General features: G+C 48.4%; 1 protein-coding gene across 1 annotated transcript in view; it reads right to left on the reverse strand.

Annotated features, from left to right (window-relative positions):
* Window positions 1-102: 102 nt before the first annotated feature.
* LOC103173624 (E3 ubiquitin-protein ligase TRIM17-like) overlaps window positions 103-17938 on the reverse strand; it is a 23207-nt gene continuing 5371 nt past the window's right edge. The window contains exon 5 of the mRNA XM_042345685.1: window positions 103-731. Within this exon, the coding sequence (XP_042201619.1) occupies window positions 103-731 (629 nt within the window). The remainder of the gene's footprint in view (window positions 732-17938) is intronic.

Here is a 17938-nt window from a genome sequence, read left to right on the forward strand (position 1 = left end):
TAATCTAAACTACAAGCTTTATTGCATACTTACGCAGATTATAGAAGGTGACTGGCGAAATACACATTTTGTTAAACACAGTGAGACGAGTTGAAAGACAAACTACGGATTTCTCTCAGTCAGACGATATTGTTCCCTTTCTTTAACGTTTTTTCTTCCTCGGAAGCAGGGAAACAATTGGCACCGATTGGTATCCTGCTTTTCCCGGCTGATTTCAAGCATCCCCGAGCTTTTCCCGTCATCACTCAAACCAGGCCTGAAGTAAGGATAAACTTTCTCAGTGAAAACGGAGTAGAAAGTGTGGAGATGAGATGTGTTGTCAACGTTGTAAAATGACACCCTTCCAATCTCCCAGTCCAGGTAAACTCCCAGCGGCCCGAATCTCTGTGTCATGGGCAGGGTGGTGCGACCTTTGGTCAGAGCTTCGTATTCACCCCTATATGTCAGGGTCACAGCCCAGTAACCTTCCTCTGGTGCCACTGCGGTTCTCGTTTTCCTGTTAACAGACACTCTGGCCACTGGCACATCCCACTCGGTCTGGTTGGCCACTTGCACCTCCCAGTAATGTCTCCCTGATGTGAAGCCATTCAATCCCAGGACACAGATACTGACATCAAACCTTGTCTCGTTGGCATCTCGCCCCTGCGGTGTGTGTAGGAGACTCACTCTCTTCAGGTCCTCAGACACGGTAAGTTTGGGATGGGCTGTTTGAGGATCCAGAGTTACATCGGCTGGAGAGGAGAGAGAGAGAGAGAGAGAGGGAGATTAGCACTGAAAACGGTAGGTTGATGTGAATGTCGTGTTTCCTTTTATTAAGACTCTTACCTACACAGCGGCGAAGCCAATTCCCCTCTGCAAACAAGAAGAAAGGAGAGGTGGTCACGTCTCTGTTCAGTATAAGCATTATTTCCTGTTTCATTTGCCCCTGAGTGAGGACGCCTAAACTACTGCCTCAGTGTGAGTGCTAACTGGCCATGTTTACTGAACTCCCGGGACACCAGCCCACAGTCTAAAGTGCGTGATGCCGAATATCAAATAACGAGATTTCTGTTTCCATTGCAGAGAGATGGAGAAACAACACGGTCACAATAATGGACAAGGATTAAGGTCGTGCGTTGAGCAGTACGGGAAGCTATGAGTACAATGTGACCAGGGAAGAGATAGTTTCTCCACCGACACGAAAGGAGGAAGAAAATGTAGTGGAGTGAGCAAGGCAGACGAGAAGTGGAAGATTAACCAACAGCTACAATAACATAATAATAATGACAACAATAATCCTTCCATTTGATACAGCGCCTTATCACATCTTGGAGACGCCTCAAAGCGCTTCACAGAGAATACTGAAAGTGAATCGACTGTATCTTTTGAGGGGGAAACACAAAAGCCAAATGCACACAGCGACATCCTACAAGCTGTCGTGGATTCAAGCTACCAATGTATTGCTTTTTGTTACAATTAAAACAATACACAAACCGGTTGGAACAATCTCGGACAAAGGTGAGGACAAGAAAAGCAATGGAGTGATAGACCAGTAAACAATCAGTTGAGTCAGTGGGTAAGATGGAATGGGCTTGGATGTGAAATTGAAATCAGCATTAACAAAGAGATGTATACAAGTCTAGGAAACAGTGCAAAGGAGAAGATCGGGGAAATCGAGGATGTGACATACGGAAATTGTTACAGCAGGGGAGGGAGGCAACTGGATAAAGCTGTGAAGACAGGAGAGCCTATCCATGGTTTCCTTTTTGTGTCGCTTTTTGCATAAATTTCTCTCTCTTTCGCTCTTTCTCTCTCGCTCTCTCTCTGCGTATTCCCAATTAATGAACATGTCCATTTCTGCGTCCTGTGCCTGGTGTCTCTCTCTGTCTCTTCCGCCGCGCGTTTCGCCACCATCTTGGCCTCCCCTCCCTGTCCTCTACCCTCGCAATTCGCAACCGCCAACTCGGGTCCAAATCCTGAATGTCCAGCGCCTTACCATATCTTCTTGATGTGAAAGGCGCTTTGTAAAAGTTATTTTTTATTTTTGTATTTGTATCTCTTTGTCTAAGATTGTGAAAAACACAGTTTGCAGTTAATGTAAGGGACGGTGTGAAAAGATGACGGTGCATGAAGGTGAGATTGTTTGCATAGGGGAAGATGTGAGTGATGGTGTGCATATAATGGAAGGTGTGTGTACAGGGGAGGGAGTGTGGAGAGCAGCATGAGTGTGTTTAGTTTATGGAAGGATGTGTGTATATATGAGAAGCTGTTTCTGTCAGGGAGGGTGTTTGTAAGGCAGGATGTGTGCACGTATTGGAGGGTACTTGTGTATCAAAGAGTCTGTGTCTAATGTAGAATGTGTGAGTTGGGGTGGATGTGTATTTGCAGAGAAAGGCTTGTGTTGGAGAGAGTGTTTGTTTGGGTGCACGAGATGATGTGTATGTCATGGGATGGTGTGTGTGTAGGGCTCTGTCCTCCGTCCCCTCCTCTTCACCCTCTACATGCTCTCCTTTGGTGACCTCATGCGCAGACATGGGGCACATTTCCACACACATCCGGATAGCAGCCAACTCTACCTCTCTGTCTCCACACTCAACTCCAGTACTACTGCTGTCCTGACCGACTGCCTGTCCGACAGCAACTCCTGAACGAGGGACAACTTTCTCCAACTCAACGTCAGCCAAACCAAGGCCCTCCTGATTGGCTCGCGCCAGCGCCTCGGCAACCCAGACGCTCCAGCATCAATATCCACGGCTGCATTCTCAACCTCACAGCAGTCAGGAACCTGGGTGTCCCGTTAGACCTAGAAATGTCCTTTCTCCCCCACATCCGCGCCATGACCCGCACTGCCTAACACCACCTCCGGAGCATTGCCAGACACCGACACTGCCTCAATCCTCAAACTGCCCAAACCATCGCACACCCATTCGTCACATCAAGGCTGGACTGAAGGAACTCACTCGGCCTTCCCAACTCTTCTCTCCACAAGCTGCAGATCATCCAAAACTCTGAGCGCATGTTCTCTCGCGCACCAGGCTCCGTGACCCCATCACTCCCACCATCCCTCAGAGGATGGTGCCATCTATGGCCTTGCGCTCTACTATCTCTCTGACCTGCTGACTCCCTGCCCACCTGTCCTTTCCCTCTGTTCAGTGGGCTCCGTTCTGCTCCATATGTCGCGCCCGACCCTCCCTACCATTGGTGGCCAGCATTTCAGCCTCTCTGCCTCCACACTCTGGAACTGCATCCCACGGTCCCTTCGTCTGGCTTACTTCCTTGCCTCCTTCAAGGCCGGACTCAACAACCTTCTCTTAGACAGTGCTTTTTGTCGCCCTCCTACCGCTATGCCTTCCCTCAGCCCTACACCACACCTCATTCATGCTCGGGCCCCGACATTTAACTGTTCAGCGCTTTGGGATGTCCTCCAGACGGGAAAGCCCCTCTGTCAATGTAGTTTTGTTGTTTAAGGGGGGGATACGTTTTCGTAAGGGAGCGTGTGTATAAGCTAGTATGTGTGTGTAAGGGGTTTTATGAGAAGGGGAGGTTATCCGTGTAGAGGAGTGCGTGTGACGGTGAGGGCATGCATGTAGGGGAGTGTGTGTTTAAGGGGATGGTGTGCTTTGGGGAGCATGTAGAAGAGGCAATGTGTATGTGAGTGTATATACGCCAGGATAGGTCTTTTTGTGGTTGGATGGGTGTAGGGGATGATGTGTGCCTGGCACGGGATGTGTCTCTGTAGTATTTAGGGGTGAATGTGTGTCTGCAGGGGATGGTACGTGTAGGGGAGAATGTACACAGGGGAGGGTTTGAGATTATGGTTTGTATTGGAGAGGATTTGTGCGTGTATGTGTGTGTGTGTACGGGATGGTGTATGTGTAGGGGAGGGCTGATGTAGCACAGTGTTGTGTGGAGGGGAAGGTGTGTGAGTGTGTGATTCGGACGGTGTGGATTCAGTGGATGCTTTGTGTAGGGGATGGTATTTGTTTAAAGGAAAGTGTGTGTGTGCAGCGGAGAGTTTGTGTTTGTCGGGGATGGACTGTGTAGGAAAGGATGCGTGTTGGTAGGGAACGGTTTGGCTAGGGGAGGAATTGACTTGATAGGGGAGCGTGCGAGTTGTGTAGGATGTGTATGCAGCGGAGGTTGTTTGTGTTGGGAAGTGTGTTTTGTAGCGTGGACGCGCGAGTCGTGAAGGGCGTTTGTGTAGGGTATGGTGTATGTGCTGGTGTGTGTGTAGTGGAGATTGTGTGTTTAGTGGAGGAAGTATATTTGATGGGGTAAATGTGTGTAGGAGTTGGCGTGGACATGGTGTAGGGTATGTGTAGAAGAGGGCGTGTGTGTTGGGTAGGTAGTGTTTGGAGAGTAGTCTGGGTTTTTAGGGGAGAGCGTGTGAAGTGCAGAGTGTGTGTAGGGTTAGATGTTTGTATGTGGGGATGGATTCTGTTGAGGAATATGTATATGTATGGGAACTCTCTCCGCGCCGGCCTTCCCGGCACCTCCCTCCACACTGCAGATCATTCAGAACTCTGCAGCTCGTGGAATGTCCCGTACCAGGACCACACCACACCCACCCTCGCCGTCGCTCGCCTCCACTGGCTCCCAATCTCCCAGAGGATCGAATTCAAGATCCTCATCCTCACCTACAAGGCCATTCACCTACAAGGCACCCTCCAACCTCTCCGACCTATTATCCCCCTACATACCCGCCCATACCCTCCGTTCCTCTGGCTCCGGTCTGCTCCACATCCCCCGCCCCAACCTTCCTACCATCGGTGGTCGGGCCTTCAGCCTCTCAGCCCCGAGGCTCTGGTATTGTATCCCCCAGTGCCTTCGCTGCCTACTCCGTTTCCTCCTTCAAGGCCGGTCTCAAGACCTTTCTCTTTGACTGTGCCTTCGGCTCCCCACTCGACTCTCTACCCCCTCCTCTCTACCTCCATTCTCTCCCCTCATCTTGAACATTTCCAACTTGCGCGGGTCCTGATCCAACTGTACAGCGCCTTGGGACGTCCTCCGACGTGAAAGGCGCTTTATAAATTGAATCTTGTTGTTGTTGTTGTTGTGTGTAGTGGTGGATACGTGTGTAGGGAAGGATGCGTGTGTGCGTTGTGGAGGCTGTAATTATAGGTCAGATTGCGCGTAGATGGGGACGGTGTTTGTAGGGTGTGTGTAGGGTGTGTGCACACCTTTCTGTGTGTGCGGAAAGGTCTGCACATCATGACAAAGCATTTAGTTTTGTAATGAATATTGAAATGCTTCCATGTAGTGCAACGATTCTTTCTTTTATTAAATTTTGATACATAATTGTTCATAATTATTTTCTCGTTTGAACATGGCCCCAAAATGGCCGTCAGAAGTGGCCGCCTGGGCCTAGTTACAATGGCCGACTGAGAGTGTGTCTCAAATTAATCACAGTAATACTTGTATTTGATATAGCGCGCTGTGTGTGTCTGTACATTGTTTTGCTGTGTTTGTCTCTGTTCGTTTGTGTGTGTATCTCTCTGTGTCTGTGTGTCTCTCTGTATCTCTCTCTGTGTATATCTGTGTCTGCGTGTGTGTCTGTAACTCTCTTTGTCTTCCTCTGTATCTCTCCCGTCTGCAGCTCTCTGTGTCTGTGTGTGTATGTGCATCTCTGTCTGTGTGTGTTTCTGTATCTCGCTATGTATCACACCCTGTGTCTTTGTGTGTGTCTGCAGATCTCATTCTGCGTGTGTCTCTGTGTGTGTGTGTCTGTATATCTCTGTCTGCGTATATCTCTGTATCTGTGTGTGTATCTGTATTTGTATCTGTTTTTCTATCTCTCTGGCTGTGTGTTGTGTTTCTTTCTCTCCCTGGCTCTTTGTGTGTCTCTCTCTCTCTCTGGCTGTGTGTGTGTTTCTCTCTCTCTCTGGCTGTGTGTGTGTGTTTCTCTCTCTCTCTGGCTGTGTGCGTGTTTCTTTATCTCTCTGGCTGTGTGTGTGTTTCGCTCTCACTCTGTGTCTGTGTTTCTCTCGCTATGGCTGTGTTTGTGTTTCTCTCTCTCTCTGGCTGTGTGCGTGTTTCTCTCTCTTTGGCTGTGTGTGTGTTTCTCTCACTCTCTGGCTTGTTTGTGTGTGTTTCTCTCTCTGTGTGTGTGTGTGTTTCTCTCTCTCTCTCTGGCTGTGTGTGTGTTTCTCTATCTCTCTGTCTATGTGGGTGTTTCTCTCTCTCTGTCAGTCTGTGTGTGTGTTTCTCTCTGGCTATGTGTGTGTGTGCTTCTCTCTCTCTGGCTGTGTGTGTGTTCGTCTCTCTCTCTGGTTGTTTGTTTGTTTCTCTCTATCTGTCTATGTGTGTGTTTCTCTCTCTCTCTGGCTGTGTGTGTGTTTCTCTCTCTCTCTGGGTGTGGGTGTGTTTCTCTCTCTCTCTGGCTGTGTGTGCTTCTCTCTCTCTCTGGCTGTGTGTGTGCTTCTCTCTCTCTCTCTGGCTGTGTGTGTTTCTCTCTCTCTCTGGCTGTGTGTGTGTTTCTCTCTCTCACTCTTGGCTATGTATGTGTTTCTCTCTCTCCCTGGCTGTGTGTATGTTTCTCTCTGGCTGTGTGTATGTGTGTTTCTCTCCCTCTCTGGCTATTTGTGTACTTCCCTCTCTCTGGCTGTGTATATCTGTGTCTATCTCTATGTGTGCAAAAGTACGTCTCCATAACAAACTCTCTTTGTCTGTACGCATCTCTCTCTCTCGGCCTCTCTGCCTGTGTGTGTCTCTGTGTTTCAGTCAGTTACCGGTTACAGTCTCATTGAGGCCCAGGCAGGAAATTATGTTTTTGAGAAAACGCTGCAGTTTCTGTGTTAATAAAGATAGAAACCGCAGGTCTGAGCTGTGTGGGTAACGCCCAATTATGTTGACACAAGTGAACTCAATACAACATGGTTTTACAGCACAAACTAACAGCTTTACACCAAATGCACATTCACAAGCGTCCGATAATCAGTGAAAGAAATGGCCCATTTTGAGCTGTTGCTCTGTGTTGATGGTATATTTGAGCTGTGTTTCATTTCCATGTTGTTTTGCCCTTTGCTTTCGAGCTGTGACTGCCAGTAGCCGAGAGGAACATGAGGCTGTGAGTTCAGCGCTGCACATCCCCTGTGGTGTGTTACCGCAGCTCATGGTTTCCTGTTTTTCTGTTTTTCTGTGCAAAAAATGAGACGGGATCAGAACAAGAAGCCGCGGCTTTAGTTGTTGACTGAACACCCTCTGTCTTCTCACTGAGGGCAGGGAGGGCAGTCTGTGTGTGTGCATGTGTTAGTATCTCTCTCTGCGTGTAACTGTGTCTGTGTGTGTCTGTGTGTGTATCACTCTCTCTGTGGGTGTCTGTGTGTGTGTGTCAGTCTCTTTGTATGTAACTGTGTGTGTGTGTGTATGTGTGTCAGTTTCTCTCTGCATGTAAATGTGTTTGTGTGTGTGTCTGTGTGAGAAGATAAGAACAAAAGAATTTAGCAGCAGGAGTAGACCCTTCGGCCTACTATCTCTTGCGCAAACACTCCCTTCTGCAAAGGCTCCCTTGCGCAAAGTCTCCCCTGCACAAACACTCCACTGAGCACACACTCCATTGCACAAATGCTCCATTTCTCAAACACTCCCATGCGCGAGCACTCCCACGTGGAAGGACTCCCATGTGTAAATATCCCCGCACACATAGACCCCCATTCACAAAGTCTTCCACGTGCAAACACTCCCACGCACAAACACTCCCTCACGTGAGCACTCCCAGGTGCGAGCACTCCCACACGCAAACTTTTCCAGGCGGTAACTTTTCCAGGCACAAACACTCTCGCGCAAACACTGCCAAGTGCAAACAGAGCCATGCGCAAACACTCCCTTGTGCAAACACTGCCTTGCGCAAACATGTTCATGCGCAAACACGCCCCCGCGCAAACACTCCCAGGCGCAAACACACTCCAACACGCAAACTCTCCCATGCGTGAGCACTCCCTCACGCAAAGACTCCCACGTGTAAATACCCGCATACACATAGACACAATGCACAAAGTCTTCCATCTGCAAACACTCCCTTGAGCAACCACTGCAACGCGAAAACACTCCCACGTGCAAACACTCTCTCGCGCAACACTCTCGCGCGCAAACACTCCCTCACGCAAACACTCCCTCACTGAAACACTCCCCTGCGCAAACACTCCCAACTGCAAACAACAACAACAAGATTCCATTTCTAAAGCGCTTTCACGTCGGGAGGAAGTCCCAAGGCGCTGTACAGTTGGGTCAGGATTTATGCATTGGGGGGAAATGGTCAGGGTGAGGGGAGGGAAGGGAGGGAGCGAGGAGTGGGGGAATGGTCAGGGAGAGGGGGGGGAAAGGAGGGAGCGAGGAGGGGGGGAATGGTCAGGGTGAGGGGGGGGAAGGGAGGGAGCGAGTAGGGGGGGAATGGTCAGGGTGAGGGGGGGGAAGGGAGGGAGCGAGGAGGGGGCAGAGAGTCGAGAGGGGAGATGAAAGCTGAAGGTCAAAGTGAAAGATCTTGAGACCGGCCTTGAAGGAGGAAAGGGAGGAAGCAGCGAAGGCACTGGGGATAGAGTTCCAGAGGCTCGGGGCTGAGAGGCTGAAGGCCACCGATGGTAGGGCCGTTGGGGCGTGGGATGTGGAGCAGACCGGAGCCACAGGAATGGAGGGTACGGGCAGGTAGGTTTGGGGATAATCGGTCCGAGAGGTAGGAGGGAGCGAGGCCGTGAATTGCCGTGTAGGTGAGGATGAGGATCTAGAAATCGATCCTCTGGATCGCACAGAGAGCCAAGTTGGATACAAACACAAACATATACACAGCCAGGCTGGACACACACAAACACACACACACACAGCCAGGCTGGACACACACACAAACACACACACACACAGAAAGGCTGGACATACACAAACACACACACACACAGAAAGGCTGGACATACACAAACACTGAGAAGGCTGGACACATGCACACACACGGAGCCAGGCTGGGCACATGCAGATAAGCACACCGAGTCAGGCTGGACATACACACTGAGCCAGGCTGGACACACACACACACAGCCAGACTGGAAACACACACACAGATTTAGGCTGGACACACACACAAACACACACACAGCCAGGCTGGACACACACACTGAGCCAGGATGGACACATGCTCACACACACATACATAAACACACACAGCCAGGCTGGACACACACACACACACACACACACACACTGAGCCAGGCTGGTCACACGAACACACACACTGAGCCAGGCTGGACACACACAGATTTAGGCTGGACACACACACAAATACACACACAGCCAGGCTGAACACACACGCACACAGCCAGGCTGAACACACACACAAAACCAGGCTGGACACACACACAAAGCCAGGCTGAACACACACACACATACACTGAGCCAGGCTGAACACATACACAAACTTACACACAGCCAGGCTGGACACACACACACTGAGCCAGGATGGACACATGCAGACACAGGGAACCAGGCAGGACATATACACACACACACACACACACACACACAGCCAGGCTGGACACACGCACACATAAACACACTGTACCAGGCTGACACACACACACACACACACACACTGTGTCAGGCTGGTCACACACACACACAAAAATATACACACAGATAGCCTGGACACACACACACAAACTGAGCAAGGCTGACACATATAATGAACTAGGCTGGACACATGCTCACACATACATGCACACACACTGAGCCAGGCTGGACACACACACACACACACAGAAAGGCTGGACACACAAACACTAAGAAGGCTGGATACATGCAAACACACGGAGCCAGGCTGGGCACATGCAGACAAGCACAACGAGTCAGGCTGTACATGCACACTCAGCCAGGCTGGACACACACACACTGGGTCAGGCTGGACACACACACAAACACACACAGATTTAGGCTGGACACACACACACACACAGAGATTTAGGCTGGACACACACACAAACACACAGCCAGGCTGGACACACACACAAACTCACACACAGCCAGGCTGGACACACACGCACTGAGCCAGGATGGACACATGCACACACAGGGAACCAGGCAGGACACACACACACATACAGACACACACACACACGCACACAGCCAGGCTGGACACACACACACACACACACTGAGCCAGGCTGACACACACACACACACACACACACAAACACACACCGAGTCAGGTTGGACACATACACACACACACACACAAATATAGACACAGATAGACTGGACACACACACACAAATTGAGCCAGACTGACACACACACTGAACCAGGCTGGACACACGCATACAAACTGAGCCAGGCGGGACACAGACACACACAAAACAACGTCCCACAGAAATATTCATGTAAAATAATAATGCTGTGTTTCGCCAATAAAACATAGTCACTACATTATACAGTATATCCTGATGCGCTTTGTGACATCTAAAAGACGTGATAAGGCGCTATATAAAATCTAAGGATTATTATTGTTGTTAAAAATCAGATTGGAGATTCAAAGTGGGTTTCTCTCCAGAGAAATGTAACGGCAAATTTCCTCTACAGAAGTTCTGCGGTTGGTTTTCGTTGCTTATCTTCCTGTTGCAGTTAAATGTTTGAGCCCTTTTTGCAGTGAGTTTTGTGTGGTTTGTGCTTTATATCCGGTAACGTTGCAAAACAAACACCATGACAGTGGTTCATATACACATCAGCCTTTGCGATTTGCACCATGTCCAACATTAACCCTTTCATACAGCTTGAATTGTGGTGGTCTGGACTCTATTATCTGGAGAAACTCTTTCTCTGTCCCCTAAAGCGTTGCGGGATCTTTAACAACTGTTCTGAACACAACACAAACTGGACCTCAATATATCATGTCACCTGATTCTGAGACTTTGAGAGACACGGTGTGTGGTAGAGAATGACAATATGAGAGATAAGAGTGAGAGTGACAAAGAGGGAGAGAAATCATGAGTGACATTGTGTGTGAGGGACTGAATGTGAATGACACAGATGGAGAGACATCGACTCAGTATGAGAGAATCAGTGTGAGAGACATTGTGAGAGACATAGTATGTGAGAGTGTGAGAGAGAGTGTGTGAGAGTCAGTGAGTGTGAGAGAGGGTATGTGAGAGTCAGTGAGTGTGAGAGAGAGTGTGAGAGAGACAGTGAGTGTGAGAGAGTTTGTGAGAGAGTATGTGGGAGACATAGTGTCTGAGAGACAGTGTGAGAGACTGTGTGTGAGAGAGAAACTGAATATGATGGACACACTGTGTGGGAGCGAGAGAGATACAGAGGGTGAGATTACGGCTTTGTGTGGAGGGGCAAAAGAGGCAGTGTATAAGCAGAACAATAACTTGGAGCCATTGAAACCCCATGAATACCCTCCTCCCCCTCCCCAACAAGCAGGATAATAATCATTGGCACAGAGCCTTTCATGTCAGTAGGACATGAATCTACATCAAAATGAACGTAAGGCCAAAATCTAATTCAATCAACATTCTGTTAACTTATACAGCGTCACAACCCGTCCCACACATGGCTCACAGAACAGAAGCCGTCCTGCTCCTTCCTCATCAAACCAGGAGTCTCCAATCCCTACAATCTATCTGCAGTGACTGCGCGAAGTATCACTTGAAGAGCCACTGAAATCGATGAGATTCCTGACCAGTACTGGGTCTCGAGGAAGAGCGACACAGACTTAGATTGTGAGAGACACAGTTTGTAAGAGAGACTGACAGTGTGATAGACTCATAGGGAGAGAGTGTGAGAGACAGAGAGGGACAAATAGCGAGATTGGGAGTGTGTGTGTGTGTGAGAGAGAGAGAGAGAGAGAGATTGTGAGAGACACAGTGTGTGTTAGAGAGAGGTGAGAGACACAGATGCAGAGAGACTGAGAGCGTGAGAGAAACAGATTTTAGATAGAGGGACTGAGAGTGAGCCACGCAGTATTTTAGAGTCTGAGAGACTGTGTGAGAGAGACACAGTGTATTAGAGAGAGAGAGAGAGAGAGATGGTGAGAGACAGGGCTTGTGTGGAGTGGCAGGAGGGGCAGTGAAGGTCACTCTTCGAGCCTACCCAATCAAGACAATAATACTTGCTTTTGGCACAGATTCTTTCGTGTCAGGAGGATGTCACAAATCATGTCACAAGATATACTGTAATGTGAAGTAATTATGTATTTTGTGAGTGAACAAAGTCTGCGTAGTTTGGAATAGTAACGTTCCACAAACAGCCATGTAATGAATCAACAATGATATTGGAGGATTGTTGGCTGTGCTAAAGTACAAGATGGGCTCATCTGGGAATTGAACCCGGGACCTTTCACTTTTCCTTGAATTTTAAGACCAAAGCGAGTAACATGCGGCTCGACCAACCAGTCTCGGTCTCTGGTTTGGATATAAAGATTTTGAATCGAATCGAAAATGTGACTCTATTTTTCCATCACTTACATTTCTGTCATGAGGGATTCAAAAAACACCAGTTGCTAAGCCGTACGGAAATCGATGGACACAATGTAGGTGTTTTCCTCTGAATCTTACAACTCTCTGTGATCTTATACAGAGCCACAACATGTCCCCACACATTGCTCACAGAGCAGAAGACATCCTGCTCTTTTAAGAGCCGCTCCCACTTTAAGAGCCACTGCATTCAGTGAGATTCCTGGCCAGTTCTGGGTCTGACTTGCGGACAGACACCACAATTGCCCTCTGGACACTGACAGAGAGGAAGGAGCGCGAGTCTCAGAAAGAGTCCTGGTGAAGATTAACTTATTAATTCTCCTGGACTTAATGAGATGTTTTTTACCATCTGATTTCACGCAAATTACATTAATACAGAAATATCTGCTCCCCCTCTGGTCACCCAGAGACCGGCTTCCTTATGTGATTGCAATGGTCTCAAAAGCCAACAGTGCAGCAGTGCCGGGGACCTCTCCATTTAAATCTGTATTACTGAAAGCCACACAGAGGCCCGGACACATACAGCTGAATAGTGGACACCTGATGCTTTATTTACCACCATTCTGCAAACAAATATTTAATTCAACAATGGTTACAGGAGCGATATCGCAGCCTTTAGCTCAGCTCATATTTAATATTTTATAAGTCCGCGTAATGAGCAATACAGTTCAAATGTCCCTATTGAGTACACATGTACAGATGAACAACCGAATGTCTATCCTCAGCTCAAAGTATTTTCTGGAGAAAAAAGACAAACTCACATTTCTTTAACTGCTTTGTTTTAAACGCTGCTATTTCTCACAAACATTCACCTGCTCTCTCCTTCTCCATATCTGAGCTCTAGACTTTCTCCATTTCGAAACTATTCAAAACCGAGCAGCGGAGTTTTGTATTAATTGAATTTTGTGTATTGTAGAGTTGGGGAGACCAGCGAGGAGGGCATTGGCACGGTCCAGCCGGGAAGTGACGAAGGCGTCGATGAGTGGTTTGGCTGCTGAGGATGTGAGGTATGGATGGAGATGAGCAATGTGGCGGAGTTGGAATAAAGTGGTCCTGGTCAGGGAGTGGATATGGGGTAGAAAAGTAAGCTGTCGGTGACTAGTTTTGCTCATTCTTCTGATGATCATTGTGCATTTCATTTGCTTCCTTCACGTTCTCTGATATAAATACTCTTTGATTCTGAATAATGTCTGAAACATCCAATATTTCTCCGGAATATCTTGAAGATATTATGAGGCGCTATATCAGATGCAGGGATTATAATTTTATTGTACAATGGGATTGTTATTATTTTTGAAAAGCAGTTTGGATTTTGGAAGCGGGTTTACTGTCCAGAGAAATATACAGACAAAACTCCGGTAAAGATATTCTGTATTTCTGTTTAATTATTTTTTTCCTTTTGCAGTTACATGTTTGAACCCCTGTGCAGGGAGGTGTGTGTGGTTTATACTTTATATCCGGTAACGCTGCTAAGCTAAACACCATGGCCATGGGCATGGGACATACTTCTGATGTGAAAGGCGCTCTGCAAATGTAATCTTGTTGTTGTTGTTGATGACAGTGGTTCAGCTGCACATCAGCCTTTGCCATTGGACACCATGACCAATATTAACCCTTTCATACAGCTTGACTTGCGCTGGTCTGAGTGGCTCAAGTAGAGGAGAAAGACTGAGAGTCCGGGACACAATTTGTGTGAGAGAGAAAATGAGAGAAAGAGAAAGGCAGAATTAGGCGTACAGACACAGTAACAGACAGAAGAGCATGTTTTGTCTGCTGTCGTGCAGCCTGTAAAGCGTGTTGAGATCCTCTGCTGATATGATGCGGGAAGTGTCAGGATATTTATACACAGCGATACCACAGGGATCCGTATTCACAGCTCAAACCGTTTTCCCTCATCTCTTGTTCCTCTTTCAGCTTCTCACAGTTCATTTATTTTTAACTTTTCTCATTTTGTTAATTGCCACCAAATAAAGTAGAAGCTGAGGTGAGGGGGTGTCTGGTGAGGCTCAGGGATCGGTCAAATTTAGGGTCAGGGTTCGGTCTTAGAGTCAGGTTTAGGTTGAGGGTTAGGGTGGGTTTTGGGAGAGTGTCCGCGTCAGGATGAGGTTTAAAGTCAGTGATAGTGATGAGGTGAGGATGGTTCTGTGGGATTGTAGTGGCTCCGGGTGAGGCTCAGGTTAATGGGAGACCAGAATCCAGGACACACTGCGTGATGTTGTGGGTGATAATCATAATAATCCTTGCATTTGATTCAGCGACTTATCACATCTTTGAGGCATCTCCAAGCGCTTTGCAAGATATACTGTAAAGCGAATTGACTGTATATTTTGTGAGCTGGTCTGTGTGACGGACTGCGTGTTGGGACCAGGTGGTTGTAGTTTGGCGAGAGCCACACGGGGTGTGTAATTTACAGAATCCTGGAATACTACAGCTCAGAAGGAGGCCGTTTGGTCCATCGTGCCTGTGCCAGCTCTTTGGAAGAGATGCCCAATCAGTCTTTTTCCCATTCATTCCCCATATCCTTGCAAATGTTTCCACTTCAATTATTTCAATCCATCCCATGTCTCCCCAAGTCTCCATTCAATTCCCTTTACAAGTACCTGTCTAATTCCCTTTGGCAAGTTGTTATTGAATATTTTTCACCACCCTTTCAGGCAATGTGCTCCATTCCTTAAAAGTTCCTGTTTAAAAAACAATACTCCTTGTCTGCTTTCCCCTCTGGTTCTCTTGCCAATTATCTTCATTTTTTGTCCTCTGGTTACCAACCCACCAAAGAGTGGAAACAGTTTCTTCCTTCTACTCTTTCAAAACCCCACATTATTTTGATATGGAATTTATTAAGTCCCCCATCAAACCTCTCTGCCCTAAGGAGAACAATCCCAGCTTAACTTGTGTCTCCGCATAACTGCAATCCAACATCCCTGGTATCATCTCTTGGAAATCTCCTCTGTAGCTTCTCCAAGGCCTTGATATTCTTCCTAGAGTTGGGGGTCACTGCTTTCATTTAACTAATAAAACCGCGAAGTTTGTCCCCTGTGGACGCTGGTGAGCTGCCGCTATTTGTGCAAGTCAGACACACCATCCGCACCGCCCATCAGAGATGACAGTGTTAACAACAACCAACAACTGCAGATCAGCAGTGGGCGGAGGGGATGATGTCAGGGGTCAAAACATAATGACTGTGCTGCTTTCCTGTGGTCAGTGTGGAGAGAGCGAGAGAGACTAAGAGTGTGTGTATCACAGGGAAGTGGATATTTGGGTACCAGAGAGCGAAGGTATCGCGGCAAAAGCTGCTCTTGAGATCTCCTCCGTGTGGTTTATCTCCAAATCTGCGGAGACCCCACCATTCCAGACACAAGCCTCCGGCCTTTGACCCTCACCAGCTCCTTCTCATCCTCAAGATGAAGCAATTATTTTTTTCCTCTTCGGTGAGTATTATTTGTAACCCAATTACAAACATGACCCTTGTGTCCTGTTCAACTGTCAACTGTCCTTCATCCCCCACATCTGTGGGATGAGAGAAGGGAGGAGAGGAGGGAGTGGAGAAGAGGAGAGGTGGGAGGAAAGGAGAGAGGGGAGGAGAGGGGTGGGTGTAAGAGAGACGCGAGTAGAGTGTGGAGAGTGGAGGAGAGAAGAGAGGCGAGGAGATCAGAGAGGGCAGAGGAAAGAGTGGCGGAGAGAAGAGAGTGGGAAGGAGAGCCGGGAGGAGAGGAGAGATATGAGGAGAGGCAACAGGACATGAAAGGTGGGATTGGCGTTGGAGGAGTGTGTGCCAGAGAGAAGAGGGGGCAGGAGAAGAGAGAGGGCAGAGGAGAGAAGGAGGAGTAGAGAGGAGAGTGGGGGTGTAGAGAGGAGAGCAGAGAGGGAAGGAGATGAGAGAAGGAGTGTTGAGAAGAGATGTGGAGAGATGAGAGGGCAGAGCAGAGAGGAGAGGAGAGGGGGGCAGAGAGGAGAGAGGCCCGGAGAGCAGAGAGGGTAGGATCGGGAGATGGATAGGAGAGGAGAGGGGGGTGGAGTAGAGAGTGGCGGAGAGCAGAGCGCGGAAAGAGAGGAAGGATGGTAGAAAAGGAGAGTATAGAGAGTAGAGAGGAGGCTGGAGAGAGGGGAGAGGAGATTAGAGCGGGGAGAAGAAAGGACAGGGGAGGGAGAGGAGGAGAGTGGAGTGAGTAGAGCAGAGTTGTTTGTGTTTCTGATCCTTCACCAAACCTCATATTCTTTGAGAAGCGAATCAGAAACACAAACACAAGCAATCCCTGCGCAGAAAATGTCTGTTTAGCCAATTGGTGTGTGAGTGGGGGTCTCTGAAAGAGTTTTGTGGTCAGTCCCAATCCTCCTGCTCTCCCCATCGTGTCTGTGCTGATGCTCAACCCCACCACCACACCCTCCCCCTTCCCCCACCACTCACCCCCAACACTGGAGCTCTCTACTCTATTCCCACTCCCTGTCCTCTCTCTCCCCTTCGTGTCTGTGCTGGTGCTCTCTCCCCCACTAGGGTCCTTTTTGGTAATGACAAAAATGGCTGCCCGTTAAGTACTGACCATTGTGGAGTCCTGTGGCTCAGTGGTTAGAGAACTCGCTTTGCAAGCGAGAGACCTGAGTTCAATTCCAGGCAGAGGGAGAAACCTTGGTCAAGTTTCCTTATTCCAAACAGAGCCTAATAATAATCCCTCCAAAAACCAAAAACAATGATAAATTGGTCATTTTCCATCTACGACTCTTTGTGGGACATTGCTGTGCGCAATTGGCTGCCGCGATCGCCCATAATTATACAATCAATTCACTTTACAGTGTGTTCTGTGAAGCGCTTTGGGACGTCCTCCCGACGTGAAAAGCGCTATATCAAATGAAAGGATTATTATTATTATTATTGATTGTGTGAGAGACCGTACAGATCAGATTATTGACTGTGTGAGATACTGTATCAGTAATTCCTGCTTTGATCGTGTTTTTTTTCCCTCGTGCAGTGATATTTCTGGAGAGAAAGACGGTGGAATGTGCAGGTCAGTGACGCAGTCCCACAGCCAGAAGCTGCTGTGGGAACATTAGCTGCTGAGGGTGAGACTCGGCCTCTCTTCAGCTCCATCGGGGGAACAGAAAGACAAACCATCACACAATCCACAGGCCACGTTTATAGTCTGGTTCCAACCACACTCTTGTCCCCCGCGCTCTCTGTTCCTCCACTGCTGACCAAGCATTTGGCCCCGACACCCCGAAACCCTGAAACACTCTTCCTCTATCACTCTGCGTCACCGTCTTTTTCCATCTGCAGAAGCAGAAGACGTTCCTGTTCGACAGTGCCTCAGATCACCACCTCAAACACACGGCTCGGATTCATGCTGCGCCTCTGTCTACGACTCTGGGACGCTATCCTGTGTTAGGGGCGCTGTGTACATTGCATGGTAATATGCTGTCTGACTGGAAGTCAAACGGGCAACAGATCCTAACACTGTGTGTGATGTTTCACAGGGAGCCCGAGTGTGCGGCTGGTGAATGGCGACAGCCCGTGT

Source organism: Callorhinchus milii, unplaced genomic scaffold (assembly GCF_018977255.1).
Source record: "Callorhinchus milii isolate IMCB2004 unplaced genomic scaffold, IMCB_Cmil_1.0 Scaffold73, whole genome shotgun sequence".
In the NCBI taxonomy this organism is placed as follows: Eukaryota; Metazoa; Chordata; class Chondrichthyes; order Chimaeriformes; family Callorhinchidae; genus Callorhinchus; species Callorhinchus milii.